This window comes from Theropithecus gelada, unplaced genomic scaffold (genome assembly GCF_003255815.1).
Source record: "Theropithecus gelada isolate Dixy unplaced genomic scaffold, Tgel_1.0 HiC_scaffold_15883, whole genome shotgun sequence".
Taxonomy (NCBI): Eukaryota; Metazoa; Chordata; class Mammalia; order Primates; family Cercopithecidae; genus Theropithecus; species Theropithecus gelada.
Window position 1 is genome coordinate 3449449 of NW_020257640.1, and position 15542 is coordinate 3464990.

General features: G+C 42.1%; 1 protein-coding gene across 1 annotated transcript in view; it reads right to left on the minus strand.

Moving 5' to 3' along the window:
• Positions 1 to 15542, minus strand: part of LOC112617115 (cilia- and flagella-associated protein 221) — a 110798-nt gene that overhangs the window by 45601 nt on the left and 49655 nt on the right. The window contains exons 8-13 of the mRNA XM_025373834.1: positions 12343 to 12502; positions 8936 to 9056; positions 8741 to 8852; positions 8439 to 8547; positions 5264 to 5351; positions 2122 to 2211 (exon numbers count right to left, since the gene is read on the minus strand). Of these exons, the coding sequence (XP_025229619.1) occupies positions 2122 to 2211; positions 5264 to 5351; positions 8439 to 8547; positions 8741 to 8852; positions 8936 to 9056; positions 12343 to 12502 (680 nt within the window). The remainder of the gene's footprint in view (positions 1 to 2121; positions 2212 to 5263; positions 5352 to 8438; positions 8548 to 8740; positions 8853 to 8935; positions 9057 to 12342; positions 12503 to 15542) is intronic.

A 15542-nucleotide genomic window follows, 5' to 3' on the forward strand; every position in this document is an offset into this window, starting at 1 on the left:
AATTTCTCAAGAGCAAAGTGTTCAAGAGGTGACTTGGGGGCTGTCAAAAGCATTCAGTTTTACGTATTCGCAAAGATATGGTTTGGAATTGAACTTATGCTTAAAAGGGAAGCAGAGCATAAAAGTTTGGAAAATTTGCAGCCTGATGATGTAATAGAAAAGAAAAACCCATTTTCTGAGAAGAAATTCAAGCCAGCTGCAGAAATTTGCATAAGTAACGAGGTGCCAAATGTTAATCACTAAGACAGTGGGGAAAATGTCTCCAGGACATGTCAGAGGTTTTCATGGCAGCCCCTCTCATCACAGGTCTGGAGACTAGGAGGGAAAAATGGTTTAGTGGGCTGGGCCTGGGGCCTTGCTGCTTTGTGCAGTCTTGGGACTCAGTGCCCTGTGTCCCAGTCATAGCTAAAAGGGGCCAAGGTACAGCTCAGGCCATGGCTGCAGAGGGTGAAAGCCTCAAGCCTTGGCAGCTTCCACATGGCATTGAGCCTGTGGGTGCACAGAAGTCCAGAAATAAGGTTTGGGAAACTGCCTGGATTTCAGAGGATGTATGGAAACACCTGTATGTGCAGGCAGAAGTTTGTTGCAGGAGTGGAGCCCTCATGGAGAACCTCTGCTAGAGCAGTACAAAGGGAAATGTAGGGTTGGAGCCCCTACACGGAGTCCCCACCGGGGCACTGCCTAGTGGAGCTGTGAGAAGAGGGCTGCCATCCTCCAGACCCCAGAATGCTAGATCCACCGACAGTTTGCACTGTGCACCTGGAAAAGCCACAGACACTCAATGCCAGCCTGTGAAAGCAGCTGGGAGGTAGGCTGTACCCTGCAAAGCCACAGGAGCAAAGCAGTCCAATGCTATGGGAGCCCACCTCTTGCATCAGCATGATGTGGATGTGAGACATGGAGTCAAAGGAGATCATTTTGGATCTTTAAGGTTTAATGACTGCCCTATTGAATTTCTGAATTGCATGGGGCCTGTAGCCCCTTTGTTTTGGCCAACTTCTCCCATTTGGAATGGGTATATTTACTCAATGCCTGTACTCCCTTTGTATCTAGGAAGTAACTAACTTGCTTTTGATTTTACAGGCTCATAGGTGGAAGGGACTTGCCTTGTCTCAGATGGGACTTTGGACCGACACTTTTGAGTTAATGCTGGAATAAGTGAAGACTTTGGGGGACTGTTGGAAGGGCATGATTCTGTTTTAAATTGTGAGGACATGAGATTTGGGAGGGGCCAGGGGTAGAATGATATGGTTTGGCTGTGTCCCCACCTAAATCTGATCTTGAATTGTAGTTCCCATAATCCCCACGTCATAGGAGGGATCAGGTGGAGATAACTGAATCATGGGGGCAGTTTCCCCCATCCTGTTCTCATGTTAGTGACTTAGTTTTCACAGGATCTGATGGTTTTATAAGGGGCTTCCCCGTTGGCTTGGTTTTCATTCTTCTCATTCCTGCCACCATGAAAAGAAGGAAGTGTTTGCTTCGTCTTCTGCCATGATTGTAAGTTTCCTAGACCTCTCAAGCCATTCAGAACTGTGAGTCAATTAAACCTTTTTCCTTTATAAATTATCAAGCCTTGGGTATTTCTTCATAGCAGTGTGAAAATGAACTAATATTACAAGACAGAGATAATCAGGTGGATGGGGCCACAGTGCTCATTTTACATTTGAGAACAGTAAGGCACCACAGCCAAGAGGCTTGCCAAGGTCCCAAATCTGTCATAGAGTTATAATTAGAACTCTGGCTTCTGACTTCTGATTCTGTGTCCTTTCTACCAAGGGAAGGGGGATAATGAACAGAGGCCCAGGGATCCACCTTGACGACCTGTGGACAGGGGTTTAGAGAATGAAGGAAAACAAAAAAGGAGACCCAAAACAAGAAAGTAGAGGGATGAAAAGGAGTGGCCAAAGTATAGAATGCTGTTCATTTCAAGAGAAACATGAATTACAAGTTTTGATGCTTTACTTGCAAAAATATGGGAACATTCTGAAAATTTATGCAAATTAAAAAGTATTAAATATCTCTTGGTAAAGGATTTCTATAAAATCGTTTAGCATTTTAAAAAATAAGCATTTAAAGAGCTGCCAATAATCAGATTCTAGATAAAGGAAAGTTACCCACCTCTTCTTGGTTGCGAATGACCCGTTTTTGGCTAACTTCTGTTTTAAGTCGCTGAAATTCCTCATCCAAAATAGGATCTCCTCTATCTAGCTGGGTTTTTAATCATCAAAATAATTTAAGTTGAATATAAATGCACAAAACTTTGTCTTTAAAACTTGTAGAAACCCATTAAGCAATTGACCAAATCCACCCATGACGTTCTCATTAGAAATGGTGAAACACAAGTAGGCAAAAAAGATCAGTATGACTACGCTGTTTAAACATAGGGAGCTCTGATCGAAGCACAGACTCGATACCTTCTTTTTTTTTTTTTTTTTGACAGAGTCTCACTTGGTCACCCAGGCTAGGCTGGAGTGCAGTGGCGCAAACTTGGTTCCTGCAGGCTCTGCCTCCCGGGTTCATGCCATTCTCCTGCCTCAGCCTCCCGAGTAGATACCTTCTTTTTATAACTAACAGAGAGTGTCTTTGGAAATCATTTCCAAGACGCTTAACATTCATAGAAAGAATTTTAGGAAACTGTAACTATGGGAGTATACAAATTTCATTAAAAAGACATTTAACGTCCCAGTAAAGTTTTAAGCTCAAGTTGATTATCCCGGCGTCAGGTTTTAGGGCAGGCATGTGGGGATTCCTCCCTTCTCCTGGGTGGTGGAAGCTGACAGGTCTTCCCGGGCTGGAAAGTGACCTGCGGTTCCCCGGAGGTGAGTCATCCCAGGCTGCTCTCCTTCCCTTACCTGCCTGCTTCCCTGATGGCGTCTGGGCCCTTTTTCTTATTCTCAGGAGCCAACAGTGACTCCTGGGGTAGGCTGGCTGGGCTGGGGTCAGTGTCTATATGTGTCTGCCCAGGTGGGAAAGGGGACTGCGTACTCCGCAGATGGTGTTAGTTTTTGCCTATCTGTGTGTTCTATTAATTGTTTGTTGGGTAACTTCAAAAACCAGCTTGGCTCTTAAGTACACTGTTTATAAAAATTTTAAAGGATTTATTTGGAAAAAATCTATTCTGATCATCACATTAACACCCTATTCAGAAATAAGAGAGGCATGCTATTGTCACCAGGGTGGCAAGCTGCCTAGCTCTGATTAGCACATATTAGGAAGTTGAATTTGAGACTGAGCACATTAAGTTCAAAGTACAAATTTCATGGGGAGACCCAGATCCCCACCAGCATTAAGAGTAAAATAAAATAGGCAATTTAAAGAAGGGACTGGCAAATAGATCATTAGCTAGAATAATGACAAGGGAGATTTATTATATCTTTACTAAGACACTGCTGATTTGATGATGATGAGTAAAAGCTCATCATCCTTGAGGGCTGTGCCATCCCACTCTGAGGCCAGCTCCTTCCTTCCCCCACCATTGCTCCTCTTGGTTTCCACCATATACCTGGGGTGGAACTCCTCCAGGAGTTCCATGCCACTGGGTCACCTGCCAGGACTCAGCTCTCAGATGAAATCCCCTGGACACACAGAATGGGGTCCCTGAGACACTTGATCTCCCATAGTCCAAGGTGTCTGGGCTGCCTGCTCATCCTCCTTGCCCCACGAGCCATGCTTAAGATGGGACTGCTCCTTGGCTGATACTGCCCGCAGCCACAGCCTCAATGCCCACAGTGACTGATCTGGGCATGTCTGTGCCCACTTCACCTTTAAAAAGGTTAGAAAACAGCATTCCACTGTGGGGTTGACTGAAAATACTTGATGTTTTGTTTTTAAGAGAGCATGCAAAGAATCTGAACACGTGGAACTAAATTTAAATGCACATCTTATATGTGATTTTTCTAAATGCAAAGATTTACCAATGTAATGATTTTATATTCTTTTGTTTGTCTTATGAAAAATGAAGAAAAATAAGAAATTTATTTAAATATCTAGTTGGACTCCAACTCTAGAAAGAAAAGTACATTCTCTATGTGAAACATATTCATATCTGACAAGAAATGTTTTTCCCCAATCCCTTCCAGCCACTGCTGCCAAGTCAGTCTACCTGAATCTCGCATTCCCCGGCTCAAAAATCTGTGTTATGGGTTGAATTGTGTCCCTTCGAAATTCCTATGTTGAAGCCTTAACCCCCAGAACTCAGCATGTGATGGTATTTAGAAATGGAGTCTTTAAAGAAGTGACCGAGTTAAAATGGGGCTGTTAGAGTGGGTCTTAATCCAGTATGACTTCTGTCCTTATATGAGAGATTAGCACACAGACACAGAGGAAGACCACACGAAGGTATGAGGAGAAGGTGGCCACCGATAAGCCAAGGAGAGAGATCCGGAACGGATCCTTCACTCATGGCTCTCAGAAGGAATCAAACGTGCTGAGAACTTGATTTTGGACTTCCAGCCTCCAGAACTATGAGAAAATAAATTTTTGTTGTTTTAAGCCACCCAGTCGGTGGTACTTTGTTATGTCCAACCTGAGCCAATTCATATAATGTGTGATCGTTCTGCAAGTCCTACCAATTAAATTCAGACACAGAGCCCCAGCCGACTCCTGTCTCCTCTGGCCCATGTGTATCTTGTGTTTTAGCCACTGTGGACTTGTCCTCAGTGTTCTCTGCAGCTGCTGTGTAGGTAACAACCATCTTCAAAGCATGGTGAGGCCATGGGTGCTGCACAGTCCCCAGTTCCCATCCCTGAACCTACAGGTGCTACTTTGGAACCTCAGGTGTGGTGCCCTCAGACCAGTTTCCCTTTTCTGCTCGGCCCCTTTGAGGGACTCTGACTTGGGACTATCATTTGCATCTGTCTCTGATGTGGGTCCTGGTTACCAACTTTGGGTCTCTTTTGTCTTCACGCTTTGCAGATCATGGGACAGGGGACCCCGACTCAAAACTCCCACTCGAATTTGAGTCATTTCCTCCATGTGAATGCCTTTGTCCTCTTTACTACTTTTAAAAAAATTATACAAGGTCTTCCAGGAAGCATCCCAATCAGATGAGTGTTCTCTCCTCTCTGGCTTCTGCATCCCCACAATACTTACTATAGGACACTTATAGCCAGTCTTGATTTATGGTTGACAATTTACTTGTCATCAGCCTTTCCCACTCCCAACTTAACTGTGGATTTTCCTCCACCTGGCACCTTGCAGATAGTAGGAATTTAAAAACATCTAGTGAAACAAATGATAGCAAATTAGCAGTAACTCTGACCTTATATTTGGCGCATGCTCTTTGCCACTCCTCAGTAAGCTCTTTTTTAAGTTTAAAAGACATAGGATCTTTACCAAGGTGCACCTGCCTGGGGAGAAAAAAAAAAAAAAAAAAAACAACGGTGTCCACAACCCGTCAGAATACCAGAGTCAACTTTAGGATGGAATATTTCACTATATTCCAAAACTGAAAAGGAACGCTGAGCTGCTGGAGGAGACACATGGGATACAGAAGCTATAGAGGCTTCAGCAGCATAACTAAGACGAATAATGTGTTCTACAAAATGAAGTTTATCTTAAATATTTATGAGTAACAACACTTGGATGCTCAACCTTCTAAATCATTACGGAAATATAAATCAAAGCCACAACAATACACCCCTTTACACCCACTGGGATGGCTATGATGATGATGATAATAATGGAAAATAACAGGTATTGCTGAGCAAGTGGAGAAACCATAACCCTCATATGTTGCTGGTGGGAATGTAAAATGGTTCAGCCACCATAGAAAACAGTTTGGTGGCACCACAAAAAGTTAAACATAGAGTTACCATATGACCCGGCGATTCCACTCCTAGGGTATGTACCTAAGAGAACTGAAAAGATATGGTCACATAAAAAACTGCATATAAATGTTCATAGCAGCATTATTCATAATACTCAAAAAGTGGAAACTACTGAAATGTCCAGTAACTGATGAATGAATAAGCAAAATGTTGCATATCCAGTCAATGAGATATGATTCAGCCTTAAAAAGGAATGCAGTACTAACACATGCTATGATGTGGATGAATCTTAAAAACATGTTAAGTGGAAGAAGCCAGTCATGACAGAACATGTATTATGTGATTCCCTTTATATGAAATGTCCAGAGTGGGCAAATCCATAGAGACTGAAAGTAGATTGTGGTTGCCAGCGGCTTCAGGGAGTGGGGAGTGGGGAGTGGGGAGTGACTGATAACGGGTATGAGGTTGCTTTTTCTAGTGATGCCTATGTTCTGGAATTGGGTAGTGCTGATGGTCATGCAGCATTGTGGATTTACTAAAAACCTAGGCACAATAAACTTTAAACTGATTAAAATGATGAATTTTATCACAATTTAAATAAATTAATATGCACTGTATTCATCACAAAACCTAGCACATGTCTTAAATAAATAATATTTATGATTTTTAAAGTGGAGGTAGAGAGATGTTCTAGAGAACTGTTTTAGGTTAGAGGAGACTAAAGGGACATGAAAGCTAAATACAAATGGTATGATCTTCGACTGGACCCTGGATACCTCTCTTCAAAAACAAAACAAAAACAAACCAGGTATAGGCCAGGTGTGGTGGCTCACGCTTGTAATCCTAGCACTTTGGAGGCCCGGGCTGGTGGAGTGCTTGAGGGCAGCAGTTCAAGACCAGCCTGGGCAACATGGCAAAACCCTGTCTCTATTTTATTTATATAAAATTTAAAATAAATATTTTTAAAAGACTAGGTATAAAGTACATTTTGGGACAACTGGCTAAATTTGCCTATAGACTGATTATTCGATAATATTATTGTATCAGTGTGAAATCTCTTGGAAGTGATTACAATAATGTTGAAGAATGTCTTTGTTCTTAGGAGCTACATGCTGAGGTATTTTGGCGTGAAGCTTCCTGACGTCTGCAATTTATTTGCAAATGGCTCGGGGGAAAAGGTGCATGCAGATATGTGTGTGCATGCGTGTGGAGTGAGGGGAGTGTGTATGTGTCCTAATGTGAACAATTAGTGAACCGAGGTCAAGTATATGTGGGTTTAAGATCTTTCAACATAAAAAGTTGGGAAAAATATTAAAGGAACAACACAGCATTCAGAATGGGATCTGGGATGTGATTTCAGGTCTGATACAGAGACGCATAGAAAGAACAAAAACCCCAGTATTGACAGTGGTCACTGGTCACTGCTGAGTGGTGGCATCACTGTGATTTTTTTTTTCTTCTTTATATGTAAAAAAACATGTTTTCAGGTTTCCTACAGTGATGACCTACCTATTTTTCATAATAGGGAAAAGGTGTTTATAAACATAAAATTTTCAGTTCCTTGGAGTACTTCCCATTAACTGAGGCAGAATCGTAACTATAGACGTAAGCCGAGGCAGAAAGGATTTCTGTTGGAAACAAGGGCCATTTCCCCAGAGACAGGGGACTAGCCCAGTGAGCACCTTCAGAGGGCTTCAGGTGAGGTCACGTTCTCATGTGTCAGGAGGGGTGGAGGCTGGGTCATGGAGAAGGCAGCCTCTCAATGACACTCTCCAAGAGTCTCTTTTTCAGCCCAGTTTACTCTAGGTCAGGCATAGTGGCTCAGACCTGTAATCTCAGCACTTTGGGAGGTCAAGCAGGAGGATACTTGAGCCCAGGGGATCGGGTCTCACCTGGGCAACATAGTGAGACCCTATCTCTAAAAAAAAAAAAAACCAGAAAAAAAAATTAACTGGGCGTGGTGGTGTGCATCTGTGCTCCCAGCTACTTGGGAGGCTGAAGTGGGAGGTTCACTTTAGGCTGGGAGGCTGGGGATGCAGCCAGCCATGATGTGACACTGCACTCCAGCCAGGGTGACAGAGTGACACCCTTTCTCAAAAAAAAAAAAAATTTACTTTTCAGCTAAATATGTACATGTGCATATGCTTGGTCTGATCTGGTTAAAAAAAAATCGTGAAAAAGTTTCCAGTTTGGGCACAGAAGCACAAGAATTCTCACATCTCAGTTTTAAAACCTCCATCAGGAACCCCCCAGAGCCTCACCCCACTGGGCTACCCAGAAGGCATCTGGGGCACACAGCCCAAGGCACAGGGGCTCCTGGTTGAGGTAGAGGATGAGGGGAGTGTGATTTGGGGTGACCAAGGCACCCAGATCTGTCCTGGGCTGAGGGGTGCCAGCAGAGTGGCCAGCAGGAGCAGGGAGCATCTCCCACAATTCACTCCGGTCCTGCCACTGGTCACATTTAGGAAACAGCGTGGTTTGGTCACATATATTTATTCCTAATAGAAACTTCCTACTGAAGTGGAAGGACCACTGGCAGAGAAACAATCATTAAATTCTCCAAAGTACCTAAAACGTTATTACATTTTACTGTCTCTCATTTATAAAAGATCATCATCTAAAAACAACTGTACTGTCACTTGATACAAATAATTGCTCAATATTTACCACTTAAGATGATTTTCCATCTCATCGTGAATGTCCTGTCTGACTTTCTGTTCAAAGAGTGCCTCCTTCATCTGTCTCGTTTTTGAAATTTCAGTGCCCTGGTCCAAAACTGAAGGCAGGAGCAGACAATGTTTATACCAGTAATCAGATTAAAGTCATGTGCAGAGAGAAAAACACATTTCTAATGGCGAGGCATAACAGCAATCTAACCGAATTTTGTTTTTCATAGGTAATCAGTATGACAAGCAGTAACTCTTTCACATTCGGCTCAGGGGCTGCTTTATGGCCAATCAACTGGTTACCTTCTCTTAATTCTTTAATCTTCAATTTTCCTGGTTCTTGGTTTAAAACAGTTGCCACAGCAAATGGATTCGATAAATCTACTGGAAATCTGAGGTTCTGGTACTCAATTTCCTAAGAGACCAAATCAATAGGGAAATCAATTACTCTGCCATTCTGTCACCCTTTCATCACACTGAGGACAAGGCCCACCATACCTTCACCTTCTGAGGCTGCAGCTTCGCTGGTGGTCGGTGAAAATTTATATGCATCATTGCTTTTTCTGGAGGAAGGTTTACCTTCTTAGAAAGAGTATTGAACCTTTCAAACTCTTCTAATCTATAGGTTTAAACAAATGTTAAATTAGTAAATAAGTCATTAACTCAAGGTTCCTAATTTTGTATGTTCCTTCTGATACCACCACAACTTGAAGTCCCTTATTATATCTAAACTGAAAATAAACGTGTGCCTCAACAGTGGTCTACTAAAATAAATGTGATGTTAGTGTATTAGAGTATAATCAGAGATATCAAAAGAGCCCACCAATGGTTGTTTTGCCTTACAATCTTTTTTTTTTTTTTTTCTGAGACAGAGTCTCACTCTGTCATCAGGCTGGAGTGCAGTGGCACGATCGCGGCTCTCTGCAACCTCTCCCTCCCGAGTTCAAGCGATTCTCCTGGCTCAGCCTCCCGAGTGCTTGGGACTACAGGCGTGCACCACCACGCCCAGCTAATATTTGTATTTTTAGTAGAGACGGGGTTTCACCATGTTGGCCAGGATGGTCTCCATCTCTTGACCTTGTGATCCGCCCACCTCTGCCTCCCAAAGTGCTGGGGTTGCATTGCCTTACATTCTTACAGAACATACTGACTGAAAACGTGACATGCTGAAAAATGCTCTCAAGGTCTAGCATAATCTATTTCCAGCCTGTTGGTTTTCAATAGCTAGATTTATTACATTAAAAAAAAATCTTACCTTGATTTATCTTCCTAGTAAAAGAATGATTATGCAATTGTTTGTAGCAAGATATTTCAAAAAGAGATTCAGATTAATGTTTGGGTTCTTTTCTGTAATTAGAAACTGACTTTGGACATGGGTAGTTAGAGACAGTGCAGCTAATAGCCTGCAGAAGCTATTCAGGTTATCTATTATGAGATGCAGTAAAACTGTGTTCTATTCAGAAACGCTACCTATGAAGCATTTCGTTTTTTCTTTTTTAGAAATTGTTTTTATCTTAATAGTTATATTTTTCCGCAACACAAGACAAAGTTATGATTTTGAAAATAACCATTTTTAAATTTATTTGTTCAGGACCAATTTGGCATAATAGTTTAGGCGAAGCATTTCTTTAAGCATCCACGTGTGAACACTTGTTTTATAGGATAAACACTTGTTTTCCGTGACCATACAAAAATAAGATAAAAATAGGTGAACATTCACTCACTCTGACGGTTAATATGTATTTGCTGAGCACCCACTGAACAGGCCTGGTTGCACTGTATGGAACTTATGTTAGCAACCTCAAATTTAACGTCTCTCATGTAAGAGCATGCACAACCCAGGGCATGGGAGAACCTGTCCCTTGGTGAGACTCACACCCACCAACATGCTCTGATGTGCAGGGTGAGGTGCTTAGCCAGGTAGCGAACTGAGGTTCAGCATCCCCATCTCAGTGGAGCCTTGACACCACTTCTGCTGTTAAATACTGGGGAGCAACTAAACCTGGGGATGTTAAAAAGCAGCCTCCTAAACAGTATCCTCAACGTTGATGATGGAAATGAAGAGGTCTAAGAAAATGATAAATCAGTTACATGTGGAATTTGGCAGTGCCAAATTTAGACATGAGTAAGTCTATCACACACTCTATAATGAAGTGAAGAAAGCAATCTATGAAAATTTCAGAGAACACTACAGCCAGTATTTTTTCCTGTTCAGAAACTACAGCCAGTTTTTTTTCCCTTCATGGTAGAATTTATATGTTATAATATTATTTGCAGTTCTGACAGACATGCAGATCTTAAGACATAGTCCTTGAAAATGTCAAGAGGATACTAAATAAGATACTAACATAGTAATTTAGAAATAGCGTGAGCCTGCATCTGTATGGTGCTTCTGTCATACAGTGCTGTTGTGCATGTAAAAACACAGCTATGGAAGGAAATACAAATAAAAATCGCACTCATACGATGTCTTTAAGAAAGTCATTTGAGTATTGTAGCACCTGATGTGAAGTGGCAAACACCATTTTGCTCACCTGGTTATTTGCCACCAGAAAAATCAGTAGTTTTAAAATCTGTGTTCTGTTCTACTTGTTTGTTGCCTGAGTGATTTTATTTCAATGACGGTTATTTGCAGGATTTGGGTTCAGCAGGCCACACTAATACCCTACAGCTGACTCAGGCTGCTTCGAATTTTTAGGAAGAAAAATCATGATATAAATATCTAAGATATCATGGAGTGAGTTCATATTTTGGTATAAGGTTGCTACTCCACTTGTAATATGCTTAACGATGTTAATATGTGATGAGTATCCATGTGCAAAGAAGAGGAAAAGCAAGATATTTCCCTATCATTTTCAAAATAATTGTCAGAATCTTCTAAGATTAGTATTTATACTGTGACAACTTTTTTTTTTTGAGACGATGTCTTACTCTGGCACACAGGCTGGAGTGCAGTGGCGTGATCTCAGCTCACTGCAATCTCTGCCTCCCGCGTTCAAGCAATTCTCCTGCTTCAGCCTCCCAAGTAGCTGGGATTACAGACACGTGGCCACGCCCAGGTAATTTTTGCATTTTTAGTAGAGACAGGGTTTCACCATGTTGGCCAGGCTGGTCTTGAAAGCCTGACCTCAGGTGATCCGCCCGCCTCAGCCTCCCAAAGTGCTGGGATTACAGGTGTGAGTCACCACGCCCAGCAACTTTTAATTTTTATAAAAATCATGGGTATAAGAAAAAATCATGATGTTAACCAGAGGTACTGAGATGTAAAAGTACAAGCTCATATTCAAATGGAAATGGAAGTTCGGAAAGGATTTGTTTTGAAGTACAACTTAATCCCACTTCACATCTTCACTAGTCTGATGGTGCTTTGAAAAACCTCCTGTGTTTTCCAAACATTTCTGTTTTTCAGACATTTCTGTCTCTGCCTCATGTGAAATCACTTGTAATATGACTTATTTTGGTCTCTTGAGGTTGTGGCCCATTTCCCACTGAGCTTTGCAACAGGCACTGCAAACATCAGGGACTCAGTTAATTGAAATACTATATGGAAACCTTAAAAACACTTATGTTGTTCCAGCCCTATTGTACAAATTTTTGAATAGGCAATAAGACATGCATATGGTAAACAATTCAAACAGTGCATCAGTAGTAATCAGTGAAAAAAACGTGTCCCTCAAAAATCCCTTTTTCTTGTTTCTTCCCTTCTTGTCAGAAGCAACTCCAGGAACCAGCATAGATATGTTCTATATTTCGGTTATGTTTTAAAGTATATTTTATGTTGGCTCATCATTTTAAATACACTTTTGAGGACATTCTTTTACAAGAAAGACAGAATGGAAGAAAGGAAGACTTGGATTTTCGAGAAAGGGTTAAGAATAAACAAAAACACTGCAAAGATGCCATACGGTAAGGCCACGTTGGGATAGCATGTTCCGGTGAAGACACATTCGTACGGTTGAGAGTTGAATTGTGAAATCCATAACTGCATTTTTATTTGTGCAGTCCCATACTGGAAGGGTGTAAACTTAACAGTCACAGTCATCTTCCCATTAGCCGGAATTATTCCTGAGAGGAAAGAAATGAGAAAATGTGATACCCTTTCTTCTTGCCAAGTCCAGTCACAGAGGCTGACACACACACGAATACAGCTGACTCTCTGACAACGCGGAGGTTAGGGGCGCTGACTCCCCACACAGTTGAAAACCCACACATAACTGTTGGCTTCCCAAACACTTAACTACTAGTCTACCGTTGACCAGAAGCCTTAATGATAACATAAGCAGTCAATTAACACACATTATATATGTTGTATGTATTATTTACTATAAACCAGAAAAAAGAACATGTTATTATGGAAATGATCAGGAAGAGAAAATATATTTGTTATTCCTTAAGTGGAAGTGGATCATCACAAAGGTCTTCATTTTCTTTGTCTTCATGTTGAATAGGCTGAGGAGGAGGGAGAGGAGGGATTGATCTTGCTGTCTCAAGGGTGGTAGAGGGAGAAGAGGTGGAAGCAGAGGCAGACACACTCAGTTTGACTTTTATTGAAAAAAAATCTGAATATAAGTGGGCCCATGCAGTTCAAACCCATGCTGTTCAAGGGCCAACTGGACATTCTTCCCATGCTAAGCACAAGTACAGTATTTCCATTATCCTTATGTAGCTTTTTCATTAAATACGTGTGAATCAACTTCTGCATGTTTACATTGATCTTATTTATTAATTACTACATTCATCCTTTACAATAATTATTTGATTGCATCACTTCTACAAATATATACATATCAGTCTGCATTAGTGATTCAGACATGAACTCCCAGAACTATCATCTGTCCGCAAATTACCAGATGTCAATATTAATGCTATAAGCAACAGGAAAAGCTAGGAACACACATACAAGTTTGTGTCCAAACAATTCACTTCTTTTTTTGTATAATTTGATTCTTTCTTTTCAAATCTTTAGGATGGACTGCTATTCTCCCCAGAGTCAAATATCACACCATGCCTAATCCTTTTGTATCTCTGGTGCCGACAGGGGTTGGAACATAGTAAGTGCTTGGAACATAGTAAGTGCTAACAAATGTGGAGAGAAAAAGAGAAGAAAGGGAGGATCAATTTTATTTATTTATTTATTTATTTACTTACTGACTTGCTTATTGCTGTCCCCAACTAGAATGTAAACTGGAGGACAAATGTTCTCTCTGACTTCCAATGAAGGCTCTTAGGTTTGCTCTCTAGATGAGACCACCTGCTCCTGTGCATCTGGTCCTCCCACCGTCCCTGCGGAGGCCTTGCACAGTCCCCTATACACGTCCTCCTTTACATTCATCTGCTTCCTGAATCTTGTGCGACCCTCCCTTCTCTCTGTGCCCAACCACATGGGCCTTTCCTTCACCCATTCATGTGCTTATTGAGTGCTTACTGTGTGTCAGGCACTGTTTAAGGCACTAGAGTTAGAGCAATAAACAAAACAAATCCCAGATCTCACAGTTTACATTCTAGTTGGGGACAGCAAAACATAAACAAATGAACATAAAATACAAAGTCAAGACATGAATACCAACAGGGCATGGGGAAGCAAGTGGGTGGAAAGGAAAGGCCCCCCTTGTGAGAAGAGGTGGGAGCAGGGGTATGAGAAGGAAAGAGCCTTGGCTCTAATCTCTTATCATTGGCTCCTGCTGGCTCTGCACTCTGCACTGGCTCGGCACTTGCAATTCCCTAGGCCTGAAGAGCTCTCTCCAGATTTTCTTTTAGCTTCATCCTACTCCCGGAAATTACTGCATTTACCATCTGCCTTCTCCTAGTTAGAGTGTAAATTTTAGGAAAGCAGGCACCTGCTCATTACTGCATTCCCAGCTCAATAAATTCGTGTTGAATGAGTGAATGAACCCAAACTTAAAAGCCTATATCAACCTACATATTTCACCAAACTATCCATGCCTCTCCCTCCACAGGAACCTTCTGTCAGCCCTACTGAACTCGCGTACCCTTAATGTGTTACCTTTCAAAGTTTCCCTGTCTCCCAACTAGATATCAAGTTCATAAGGCAGACACCAGCCCCATAGCTTTCATATCTTCCTGGATCCCCAGCACAGTGCTTCAGAAACAGGTCTTCATCAAGTTCCTGAGAGCAGAAGTCAAACTCTTTCAGTGATACTCACTAGTGACCCTAGAATCCACTGCAGGGAGGAGGGAATCAGCTAAAGACCCGGGGTCCACCAGCCAACCTAAGACCAGCTGGAGACAAACTGTGACTCTCCATCATGTGTGGGGCTTCAATACTTTGACCACCCACTTGGTCAGAAAATAGCCCCCTTTAGCCCATAAATTGATCTGGGGCTCTAAAATAAGAACATTCTATTGCTTCTGCTCTAGTTCATTAACTTAAAAAATAAGGACAAGCTCTGGAAGCAAGGATTAATGTTTGCCTTGACCTGGCTGATTTATTTTTAAGTGCTGCCAGCTCAGACCTAATACATAAAGCACACTGTGAAGGTGTAGTCTAGGCAACCAGAGTACACTGCTTTTTCCATTAACAGGGAGCAGCGGATCATCAAATGTTAGCAGCTGTAAAAGGCGTGCCAAGGAGTTACTGCTTACTGCTCAGCCAAAACTAAAAGTGCGACAAAGGAGAATATGTTTCACGCTTTTAAAGTGAGAAGGGTACCCCCACCCCCAACAATGACTATCTCCTTAAGAAAAGCCCAGGCCGGGCGCGGTGGCTCAGGCCTGTAATCCCAGCACTTTGGGAGGCCGAGATGGGAGGATCACGAGGTCAGGAGGTCGAGACCATCCTGGCTAACACGGTGAAACCCTGTCTCTACTAAAAAATACAAAAAACTAGCCGGGCGCGGTGGCGGGCGCCTGTAGTCCCAGCTACTCAGGAGGCTGAGGCAGGAGAATGGCGTGACCCCGGGAGGCGGAGCTTGCAGTGAGCTGAGATCCGGCCACTGCACTCCAGCCTGGGCAACAGAGCGAGACTCCGTCTCAAAACAAAAAAAAAAAAGAAAAGACAAGCCCAAATTGCTCTTTTACACTTTAGGCCAATTTCATTGGGTCAGTTTCAGATCACCACCCTTAACATAACCAGGGGTAATGTTGA